At 40.7% G+C, this 12,784-nt stretch overlaps 1 protein-coding gene across 1 annotated transcript in view; it reads right to left on the reverse strand.

The window, feature by feature from the left end:
- IFT54 (intraflagellar transport 54) overlaps nt 1–12,784 on the reverse strand; it is a 92,576-nt gene that overhangs the window by 38,178 nt on the left and 41,614 nt on the right. Inside the window, exons 4-6 of the mRNA XM_081736034.1 lie at nt 11,968–12,066; nt 10,131–10,291; nt 8,779–8,977 (exon numbers count right to left, since the gene is read on the reverse strand). Of these exons, the coding sequence (XP_081592160.1) occupies nt 8,779–8,977; nt 10,131–10,291; nt 11,968–12,066 (459 nt within the window). The remainder of the gene's footprint in view (nt 1–8,778; nt 8,978–10,130; nt 10,292–11,967; nt 12,067–12,784) is intronic.

A 12,784-nucleotide genomic window follows, 5' to 3' on the forward strand; every position in this document is an offset into this window, starting at 1 on the left:
AATAATATTGCACAATATTATTAGATTAATAATGTACTGAATTATATTTCAAATTCTCGTATTCGATGAAACAAAAATGCGTGAATGATATTTTACTTGGTTGATTGATTGAGTAGGGGGGGGGAGTAATGGGGGCGTCAGCAACGAGGCTATATGTCCCCGTCACGATTAAGATCGTTGCTCAGGACTGCACGAGTAAAAGAATTTAAGTCTAAAATGAATACAGAGCAATTGAACGAAAACGCTGCTAAAAAACGAAAAAAGCTAAAACAATAAATAAGATAAAATATATAACGATAACAATATATATATATATATATATATATATATATATATATAAACAATAAAATCTCAGAGAAAATATAAAAATTTCGCAGCGATAAAACAGTAACAACAAACTAAAAATGCTCAGAGAGCGTGAGCAACCCCAGATGCAAAAATAAACTGAAGGACCCGGTCAACAATCGAACTAGAATCCCCCAAGACACGGGTAAGTAAAGAAGGCAGTCCATAACGCTCTCTGAGATCTGAGTATTCAGGACATTCAACAAGAATGTGCTGAATACTCAGGGGGACAATACACGCTTCACAATACGGACGGTTCACCTGACGTAACAAATAGCTATGCGTGAGATGAGAGTGTCCGATATGCAGACGCGCCAGGAGCACTTCATCTCGATGACGGGAACAAGAAGACGTACGCCACTCTCCTAGTACCGGCTTAACTGCATGTAATTTATTCTCAAGGGCCTGGTCCCAATCCGCTTGCCAGTGAGAGCGCATCAAAGAGTAAAAATGGTTCTGAAGATCGGAGCTAGGAAGGCTATGCTCCAGTGCAACCCCAGCCAAGGCGGCGTTCTTGGCAGCTGAGTCAGCACGTTCGTTTCCCCGGATGCCGACATGATCCGGCACCCAGCAGACAACAACGACGCAATCCTGTTGCTGCAATTCATGGCATCTCACAAGAATGTCCTGCACGACAGAGTGCATACTGAAGACATTCTGTAGACTCAAAATCACGCTCTGAGAATCGGTGTAAACAAGCACATGACGGAGTGAAAGCGTGAGAGCGTGGTCTAAGACAAGCTTAACTGCAGTCAATTCAGCAGCAAACACGGAACACAGGCGATGCAAATGGAATTCGGAGCTGGCCTCGTCGGTGACAAAGGCACAGCCTACAGAATTCCCATCCTTAGAACCGTCCGTAAAGAACACACTAAAATCGGGGTACTGATCTAACAGTGCGGCAAACTCTTGCTGGTACACCTGGGAACTAGTCTGCTGTTTCGAATGCATAGACGAACGTAAATCATGGCGAGGTAGACGAAGTAGCCAGGGTGGAATAGCACAAAAGTGAACCAACGAAAGAGAGGGCCACAGGAAATCGTCGGCAAGGAAACTCTCACACGCACGGATGTACCATGGACCTGTAGAGCGAGGACGTGCAGCATAGCGCTCGTATATCCGACCACCACGGAGACATGGTCTACACGGGTGGTCTGGAATACAACGCACATGCGCAGAATAATTAAGAAGTAGTCTGCTGCGACGATATGCTAACGAAGGTTCACTGGCTTCAGCATACAGGCTGGCGACGGGACTACTTCGGTAGGCGCCAGTAGCAATACGAATACCCAGGTGATGCACTGTATCAAGTTGTCGTAACAGAGAAGCACGAGCAGAACAATAGACAATACAGCCATAATCTAACTTAGACCGAATTAGACTACGGTACAAACGAAGCAGAGCAGTACGATCAGCACTCCACGTGCGGTGGGAAAGGACACGAAGGAGATTCAGAGCTCGAAGACAAGAATACTTAAGATTCCAAATATGTAGTGCCCACGACAAGCGACGGTCAAAGACCAGACCCAAGAAACGGACTGTATCAACGAATGACAAACGGGTGCCATCGAAGTACAAGTCCGGGTCAACAAGGCAAGTACGCTGCCGGCAGAAGTCAACACATTGAGATTTCTCGGTGGAAAAGCGAAATCCAGTCTCATTCGACCAGCGAACAAGACGATTGAGAGTCAGTTGAAGCTGTCGAATAATGCCGCGAAGGTGGCGGGAGCGACAGAAAATGATAAGGTCGTCAACGTAAAGCAGACCATACACAGGAGCCTGGATCTGCGAAAGATCACTGTTGACAGCGACAGCAAACAACGTGACACTAAGGACACTGCCTTGTGGAACACCATTTTCTTGTACAAAGCGCTCAGAGAGACCAGATCCCACACGCACTCTAAAGTGTCGCTCGTGAAAAAAATTCGTGATAAATTGGACTATATGCCCACGAAGACCCCAGTCATATAATTGTTTTAAGATACCGTAACGCCATGTGGTGTCATACGCCTTCTCTAAGTCAAAAAATATAGCCACAAGATGTTCTCCGTTTAGAAAGACATCTTGAATTTGACCCTCAAGATAAGCAAGATTGTCAATAGTTGAACGGAAGCGACGAAAGCCACTTTGAAACTTGCTCAAAAGGGAATGCGATTCCAAATACCACACCAGGCGCTTGTTGACCATTCGCTCTAGCAGCTTACAGACACAGCTCGTGAGAGCAATGGGTCCGTAGCCCGTGGGGCTAGTTGCCGCTTTCCCTGGCTTTAAGATGGGAAGAACCAGGGCCTCACACCAAGCAGGTGGAAAGAACTCCTCATCCCAGAAGCGATTGTACAGCTGCAATAATGCAAGCTGAGAATCGCGGGAGAGGTTGCGCAACATATCGTAGGAAACACGGTCAAGCCCGGGAACAGTATTGGACGATTCGCGGAGAGCAAAATCGAACTCAACGATCGTGAAAGGAGCGTTATAGGCCTCACTGCTGGCGGTACGGAAATTTAACGGGATTCGCTCTAGCTGAGGACGTGAACGAGCAAAGGCTGGTGGGTAGTGAGCCGACTCAGAGATAGTGGCAAAGTGGTGGCCCAGTATGTTAGCGATCTCTGAGGAATGCGTCTCTAGAACACCATACACGTTTAATGCTGGGACAAGAAGTAAAGAAGCAGAGCCGTTTAGGGAGCGAACCCGACGCCACACAGTTGACATAGGCGTGCGACTACTGAGTGACGAAACGTAATTCTTCCAGCTTTGGCGCTTCGAAATCTTTACCAGACGTCGAGCACGAGCACGCAGAATGCGGAACTGCTGAAGATTTTCTTCTGTGGAATGACGATTAAAAGTGGAAAGAGCAAGCCGAAGAGCTTGGATAGCCTCACGGAGTTCCGCAGACCACCATGGAACACGCCGGCGGGAAACGTCGCCACCACATTCGGGAATGGAACCATGAGCAGCATCGAGAACAGTCCGCTCAAAAGCCTCTGTCACAACAGCTACAGGGAGATCATCACGACAATGAAACTCACTGAGATCACGGAATTTACGCCTGTCAGCACGCTTCAGATTGAAGCGGCGGAGAGGAAAAGGAGGAGGAACAGGGAGACCTTCAACAAACAACGGGAAGTGATCACTGCCACAAAGATCAGGATGCACTCTCCATGTCAATGAGGTCAAGAGACCAGCACTGCACATGGAGAGGTCGATACAAGTATATGTGCCATGGGCAGTGGAGAAATGAGTAGGACTGCCATCATTAAGGATAAGCAAGCCACTCTCCTCAAGAAATTCAGTGACCTCGCGGCCACGACCTTAGTACGGAGGACAGAACCCCACAGACGGTGATAGGCATTAAGGTCTCCTACAAGCAAGACTGGCGGTTTAAGCTGATGGAAGAGCTGAAGCAGAGCGGCGGTTGTAAAGGCTTCTGAGTGAGGAACGTACAATGAACAAACTGTAAGCGGGCGAGAAAAGTGTACTCGCACCGCAACGCCTTGTAGTCTGATACAATGTGAATTTGCTGAGAATGAACAGAATCGGAGGCACAGACTGCCACGCCGCTAGCAGCGTGGTCAGCGTCTGGTTTATCGCATCGCGATACATAGTATACCCAGAAAGAAGGAAGGACTGGGTAGGCTTAAAATGGGTTTCCTGCAAGCAGATAAATACAGGCGAGTGGTCAGTGATCATTTGGGTCAATTCCTCACGGTGACCACAGAAGCCATTGAGGTTCCACTGAAGAAGCGCCATACTGGAAAAGATCAACGTTTGAGGCGAACTTTCCCACGGGGTCCAATAACAGCCCACTCGGAGTCCATAAGTTCGTCCTTTACCATGTCAGACGTGAGCGAAACTGCAGGAGGCTTACGAACTGGCGTAGATTTTGTTCTCTTTGGAGTGAGAACAGTCTCGTTCAGCCCGCGAATATGTTGGCTAAGTTTCGGTCCGGCGATATAAGGTGATCGGCGATGGGCTGGAGTACGCTAAAGACCACCACTAACAGAAACACGTGGGGTCCTGGGAAGTTCGCTTGTCATTGTAATTGGGGTCTTGGTGTCACAACTATTCTCTGGGACCGAGTCTGTCTGGGTGGAAACGTCGGATGTCTGGGTGGCTACAGATTTTCGAGAACTAGCTGCAACAGTAGCGAATGGAACAGAAAGCGAAGGGACGCTTTCTTTCAAACGACGCTTAGCATCAGCAGCAGTAATCTTCTCAACAACCATGAGTTCTCGAATACGCTTCTCGCGCTGAAAGGCTGGACAGTCCCGAGACCAAGCTGAATGCTCACCCTTGCAGTTGACACAGAAGGGCTTCGGCGCTTTGCAGGGTTCCGCACCATGACTACCCTGGCCACAAATCGCACAAAGAGCAGCACTCGCATTACACGAGGTGCTGGTGTGCCCAAAATGTTGACATTTAAAGCAGCGCAAGGGACTAGGAAAATAGGGCCGAACTTTCAAACGATAGTATCCAGCCTTAACATACTCCGGAAGCGTGGGCAAACTGAAAGTAAGAATCAGGGACTGGGTGGCGACGAGTTCACCTGACTTCTTACTTTTGATTCGAGCTACGTCGATAACGTGTTGGTCCGCTAACTCCGACTTAATGTCCTCTTCGGTGGCATTGAGGAGATCCCAACACGATATTACCCCTCTTGAAACGTTCAGCATACGATGCGGTTCAACTGACACGTTCACCGTTCCAATAGAAGTTAACTTAAGTAGCTTCACCGTTTGCCTCTCGTCTGTCGTCTCCACCGATAAAGTGCCATTACGCAACTTCTTCATGTCTTTAACATGTCCGGCATGGTAGGTGATAACTTTATGAATAACGAAAGGGGACAAGCCCTTAATAGCACTCGGACGGTTTGCATCAGAATTGGCACTATCAACATCTTTATCTTTAATTACAAGATATCGGACAACAGGGGTCGCGATACTTGTCTTTTCCACTACCTCAGTTTCACTTGGTTTGGGCTTCTTCCGCGAGGGAGAGCCCGGATCTGTTTGTTGTGTTTTGGTACCCATATAGGAAGTATTTGTGTTAAACACTGGAAAAGGGGGTGTGAGGTCACACCGGGGCGTTAATGGGTAGAACTAACGCTACCCCCTGGCAATTCCATCAGCACGCCCAACATCTTAGGATCAGCGTGGGGCCAACGCGGTCAAGGGGAATGGAAGTGCAAGAAAACCATTCCCGTCGACAAAAACGCGTGGCCCCGGAAAAAGAAGGGAAACAAAACGAAAGAAACAAACAAACAAAAGGATAGACCCCCACCAGCCCAGGAAGAACAAAACAAAACAAAAAGGTGCGGATTTTTTTGTGTTTTGTATTTTTTGTTTGTTTTTTTAAAAATTATTTTTAGTTTTGCTTTTTTTTTTTTTTTTTATTATTATTTGCACAGACTCAACACTCCGGACAACACAACATTAGTCCGGGTTGTGGAGGAAGACATCCACTAGACCTTCCTCTTCCCGACTCCCACCAACCATCCGCGAGTCCGGTGATATTTTACTTGGGACGCAGGTTATTGCAACATATTCTGTAGTTGTAACCCTGCTGCCAAGGGATGTTTTGGTGTTAGTTTCACTTGTGGCCACGATCCGCTCACCGCTCTGTCGACCTGTATATTTTAATATTTATATTAATTTTTATTACTTTTTGTTTTTATTATTATTATTATTATATAAATGCCTCTCCTTATTCCTTTTTTCGCCCTGCAAGTTCTGTTCCATCAGTAAATTGTTTCTACTCATCATACCAACATCGTGTTTTTCTCTACACATTTTTTCTCTCCCCTTCTTCTCCTGGGTCATGAAGTGCTATACAAGGGTTTAAGATTACTTTCATTAACCTGAGTTCCATTTCTTCTACAATACCCAATTCCAGGTAGTTTTTCTTTATAAACTCACAGTGAGACATTCTGAAGAAGAAGAACAACAACAACAACAACAACGACGACGACGACAATAATAATAATAATAATAATAATAATAATAATAATAATAATAATAGTGCACTTGGGCTAGGAATGGCAAATGATCTCAAGGCTGCCACGTAAGTTGACACCAGTCAATAAAAATCGCCGTCTGGAGGTATCCAATTATCTGAGTGTCCCTTCAGATGAATAATGGATCTGCTGCAACAATCGTAAAAGTGGCTGGATCTTATTAAGTTTTGGATGGTTTCGAAACCGCAAAATATGTTGTTCCTGGTATGATGATCTATGGTGAGGTTGGTCCATCAAATCTTTCTCCGTCGAGAAGAAATAATTACTGCGGATCGTTGCGGAAATACACCGGAACTTTGTTCGCAAGCATCTAGAAATTTTCAAATGACATGGTATCCTCAGGCCGCAGGACAATGCAGCTGCAAATGACGCTCAAAAAACGTTGCAAACTCTTCATGAGTTGCAATATGAAACCATTCCTCATCCATCGTATTCTCCTGATGTCCCTCCCACCGACTACTATTTCTTCCGGCATCTCCATCAATTCTTGGGAGGGAAAACTTCCGTGATGATGGAGCGCTGCAACGTGCGGTTGAAGACTTCTTCGCATTGCACATTGCGAACTTCTTTCTATATGGAATCCAATCGGTAGTAGAGCGATGGCAAAAGTGTGTGCTTGCTGGCAACGACTATTTTGATTAACCAGGTATTAATTTTCCCTTTTTCCTTTTTTTCTTCTACTGTATTCTACGTAAAGGTTAAGTACACTTGCATTTTTGCGTCTAAATTACCTTTACTTATGGTCCGCTAATATATCTTAAAATTCAACCACATTGTATTGACTTTCTACTGCTCTGTTTATATATATAACTCACTCCCACAAGCTCAATTCCTGCGAATCCACTTTCCACCATTCCTGTCACTGCTCGTCTTGCCATCTAAACTGTTTGTCCATCCACTGCAGTTCCCTGTACCGTATTATTTCTACAAACTCATATTTCATACCAAATTTCTTTCAACTGAAATTCAATCCTCCTTAAAAATCTCCACTTTACAACATTTATGATTGGAAACTTCACGGCTTTAAGGAAAACTCATAAACAACTATCTACATAAACTTTCCGCAATTTGTCTAATCGTTCTTCCCTCGGCAACATTCTTCCATTAAATCTTCACCTCGTAAACAGCAACTTGCCTCTCTCTGCTCCATTTCCAATGCTTATAACACGATTAGCCCAAACCAAACCCACCTTCCTAACCAAAATAATCTACAGATCCACGACAAAACAAAACAGTCTCAACTAATTCTTAATCTCTTCTTATGCTTCTTCACTCCGATTGAAGAGGAAGTTGAATTATATAGCCTAACATAAGGCTGGACAGTGTGTGTGGGCATTTAAGGATGTAAATGACGTAAGAAGAATCGTAACTATGAAATGGTGAGATATCTGTGTGTTATCTTTGTAATGTGATGTTGGAAGATGAGACTGGTCTCAAATATAAGACAAGTTTTACAACTGGCATTTCTTCAATGGAGTTGTAGGATGTTGTAAGGGACTAGGTATGGCAAGCAAGGTGTGATAGTTGAGGAACTTTTGGTAAAGAATTTTGGGGCCAAGCACAAAAGCCTTTTCGGTTTCACGTGAGTTAGTGAGAAAATAATTAGCAAGATACATCGGTTTCTATATAAAATGGAGACTCGTATGGTACTGAATGAGGAACTTCGAACGGAATAGAGAAGTTTTACAGTAGCTGAGATATTAGTTTTTGATGATATATATCTGCACTAGTAAACTGTTTACCAACGAGATTAACGGGTTTCCGGTCGAAGAGTGCTGATGAGTGTGTCTTGCGGTAGTTGTTGAGAATCGATGAGAAAAAGATATGAGCTCCCGAATGGACAGTACATAGGGTACGGAACGTTTGATATGGTAAGATCTTTTAAAGTGGTAGTAAGCAATGTGTAAGTCAGACTCGAGACGTTCCTTCCCAAAGTGGATTTTCTTACCAAATATGAGACGGTACGGTTGGAGAAGAATTGGTAAATTTCACATTTTTCGCTCCTTCCTCCCTACTTCTTTTCCCAAAATGATCAAACGATGTAGGTAGATCGAACAAAGAAATTTAGACGCAGCGGTCGTCTGGAAACCAAACGACCAGAGAACAGTTAAAACATTGTATCACGTAACACTAAAGAAAGCCAGCTTACAAGAAGTTTTGCGGAACAGTTTCATCGGATAAGGCCGGAAAAGAAACAGGAGAAAATAAAAGGGAACAGAAAAGTAACTGTGAAGTAGCCGATTCATGCTCTACAGTTATTTCTTTTACTTTCCCTTCCTATCTAATGGAAATCCTAACAAGTATCAAGCATTTCTCGTGAAGCTTAAAAAAAACATAACTTATCGATGTTAGTTTAATCTACAAAATCATAATTGCCACCATCTATAAACACTTGCAGGATGATAATGCTATTTTGCACCTACCGGCTGCGTTTGTAGCACGTCCACTTCACCGTTAACAATAGGACCTTCCATACTAATTGCACTGTCTTCGTTTGCTCCTCCATCGTCTTGAATATCTTCCATAATCTCTGGTACTTCCGCCTCAGCTTTCAATGCTTCAATTTTTGGCGAGGATGTCTCAACTGGACCTGGAACGTCTTCAACTGTCTGCTTTGGTTTCCTAAAGAAGAAGAAATATTTACTTGTTTACAAAGGTATTTGGCTTATATGTCTCAATGTCATTTTAAACAAAAATTACCCTATTTGATATGAATTGATGTATATTTATAATAATTTATAAATGTACTCTTGTATTTACGATGTCCAATATTCAATATACTCGTAACTCTACTGTCCCCTGACATCATCTTCAGTAGATCGGGCAATACACTGGCAATTCATCTTACATTTCACAGTTTCTTTAAGTACTGTTTTTTTAAAAGTTTGTACTCATCTAGGTTTCATTTATGATTAAGGTTTAATACAGATTTGTGATTATAATAGCATCTTTACGAAGTGCCTGTTAAAAGTGAGCAAATTTCTATAAACTAGCACAAAACTACACAGTCTTCATAAAAAAAATTCTACATAAGTTTTTCACAGCATTAATAATTTCAAAAAAAGAGGATCTAATCCAAGGAATTTATATATTCATATTAAAACAGTGCAAGAGGAAATTCTGAGAAGCAAGATGGTTTGCCAGTGAGTTGCCCGATCTACTAAGGAAGATATTACGGAACACTGAAACAGAACAGTTAGTAGTGCATTAAATATTGAAATGAAATGAAATGAAATTTTGAGTTTTACGTCCCACGGTTATGCCGGTTAGGCTAAAGGAGACGGTGATAATGAGTAATGAATGAAATGGTGGAATGAAGAATGTGGGAGGAAACGGGAGAACCCCGAGAAAACCCACGCACACGGTGTTTGTCCACCACAAAGTTCACTTGGCAGGAGCAGGGTTTGAACCCGAGACCCCTAGCACCAGAGGTGAACGCTCTACCACTGAGCCACCGCGGCCCCTGCATTAAATATTATATACAGTAAATAAGTAAGTACGCTTAAAAATTTTCATATTAAGTAGTTTGTTCTACTTGCACGGCCCAGTTTTCTCAACAAAAGCAACGTTATGATTCAAGTGCATAATGGATAGTGTAGATTTTGGATATCAGCAACACTGAGAAGAAAAATCAGCCTGTAAATACAAAAGGTTGAAACCTACATTTCCCATATATAATTAAGTTATTTAGTCTCTAAATTTATATTATAAAACAACTTTTTGTATTTCCAACGCTCTTTCATTGTTTAATTGTTTCTTTGAAATTGAAATTTACCTTTTCGAATCCTTTTCTTTTCCATTCTCGTCGTTCTTTCCGATCTTTGTTTGCTTTCCTTTCCTGACTTGATCTGGCTTTTTTGTTCTGTCTTGTGCTTCATTTCTTGTCAGAGAACTTGTCCGTTTATTAGCACCAACACCTTTCACTCTTCCTGTAGCCTATAAGTAAACACGTCATTAACATTTTATTATCCAAGATGAAGTCTCTATATTGATATTTATCTAATCCTCTGAAATTTTGTTCTTGATGAATTAAATGTAGAATTTTCAAACTGAAATTTTACTTTCTTCAAAACAGAAAATTACCAGTTTCAACTAATATTACGGCATTTATGTAATTTACTAGAAAATACAAGTGCAACTACCAACAATAACGAAACAAGTGACCTCAAGTTCACATTGTGAAACTATGGTAGATTTCCAAACTATAGAAGACTCAATATTGAAAACGAAAGTGGTAGATTTATTGTTTCTGTTTGCAACGGAAGGATGAGTTCGGAGATGCAGCCGGTTTCTCAGACGCTGGAATCAATGTGGGAAAATATTATATATATATATATATATATATATATATATATATATATATATATATCGCTCCTATTACCGTTTTTGCTCTAGGGGATCATAATTGAAGCTGGAAGTTCTGGCAGATTTCTACAGCTTTTGATTTTTATAGAAATGTAAAGGTGGATACAGACACTATTCCTGCGATACTAAATTCATATCATATTAAGAAATCACTTCTCGCTATCTATTACAGTTTTTTTTTCCTTTTTCTTTCTTATTGTGATCAATGTTAAACTCGGGCCAGCAGATTTCTATCACTTCTTTTTGAATAGACGGATAGGGGTAAAGAAGGACCTTATCCTTAGAATGCTAAATTTCATATAAAAAGGGATCTCTCGCTATTACTTGTAACATTACCGGCGATGATAGTTTCAGAGAACACTGAAACCGTATAAGTAAATAACAAAAATTCGAGATACAAAGTAAGACTTGTTGTGATTAAGTTATGTGTCCTATAGCATCTATCAGGAAGAGAAACTAGTTTGAGAAGAAACATTTTTGTTAATGGACATGTAGGAGGAAAAGCATAGATGGGAAGAAGACTACAGTAAGTGATTGCATTGACATGCAATTATTACGTCAAACAAGAAACAGAGATAGTGGTATAGAAGCTTCTCTATTTCAGGCAAGTAACGTGTCAGTGGCAGAAGAATACTTACGATAATTACTACAATATATTTCGAAACACCCATGACAATAATTTGCTTCGAAGTAATGCACTAACACATCGTAGGAGTATTTGTGATGCATTATTATTATGCAAAGACTCCTTTCATTTCAAATCTAAGCTACGATGTCCTTTGAAAAGTAAAACAGCGGAAAAAGGATTGTTCTGCATTTGCTCTTTCAGTATTTTCCAGCAAAAATTCCGACTTAAAGGAAGCGTTACTAAGGATGATGGTCTGCCAGAAGTTCAAATCTAAGTAGTTCTCTCTTACATCTAACTAGTTCTGTCTTACATTTTAGCTAATATGCCTTGACAACTTCGTGAAATACAAATGAAAATACCTTAATTTTTGGTAGTGACTTGTTAAGAGCATAACTTCCCTAGCATAGCTTCCCTAATTTTAAAACATTTAAAAAAAATAATCTAGGAGAGAAATCAACACTGCCATTAAAGCACCAACACTGCAACTAAACAGCATACTGCCATTAAAGAGACGAAATGAATTAAATTTGTTTCCCAGAAATTCTACTTGAGGATTTCTAGTACTTTCCAGTAATGTACGAACTTTAGAACTTTTAAATTACAGAAAAAAATACATTACATCTTTAGCAGCCTTCTTGGTGTCTTCCTTCGATTTTTTGCCTCCAGCTTTAGGATCTTTTTTCTTCAGAACTTGCTGTACAGCTTCAGAACTATCTATCTGCAAAACAAAATTAAAGATACATAATCACTACTTGTTTCAAAACGTACTTAAAACTAAAAATAGTAATATAACAACAAAAAATCCAAAATACATAAAAATTGTCTTCTTTTGTTGCTACGTTTATAAGGGGGATAGAGAAAGATAAATAACACGGAAATTGATATGTAATTAAAGGAAAATAAATGCATTCAAAAATAAATACTAGATTCTTTATATACTATGTCTGACCTATCTTTATTGGGTTGTGATTTAATTATTTATCATTATTATTATTATTATTATTATACAAGAGGGAATATTTTCGGGTTGCTAAAATTTAGATGACCGATGCCATGCTATAACTTTGAGCTTCGCAATATCTCAAGTAGATGCAGACCAGGGTTGGAAAAACAGTTAAAAAAAAAAAAAAAAAAAAAAAGTGTGCTTAAAACATGAAAAAGATTTTTAAAATGTTTTAAACATTTTGAACAGTTTAAAACACGATTTTAAACATATTTCAAAATCGTTAATAACTTATTTGTTAAAACTTTTTACTCTTTACTTACAACGAGTATTACAGATTCATCCTGTATATACTGATTAGTGCAACAGCGATAACAGAAATAAAATAGTTTGACTAAAAATAGACTTGTTATAGTTTTTTAAATGAATTTTTGTTGGCAATATTGGACTCGAGATGATTTTCAAAGTAAATAAATAAATAAATATTTTCGTA

The sequence above is a fragment of the Thermobia domestica genome, chromosome 13 (assembly GCF_964235325.1).
Source record: "Thermobia domestica chromosome 13, izTheDome1.hap1.1, whole genome shotgun sequence".
In the NCBI taxonomy this organism is placed as follows: domain Eukaryota; kingdom Metazoa; phylum Arthropoda; class Insecta; order Zygentoma; family Lepismatidae; genus Thermobia; species Thermobia domestica.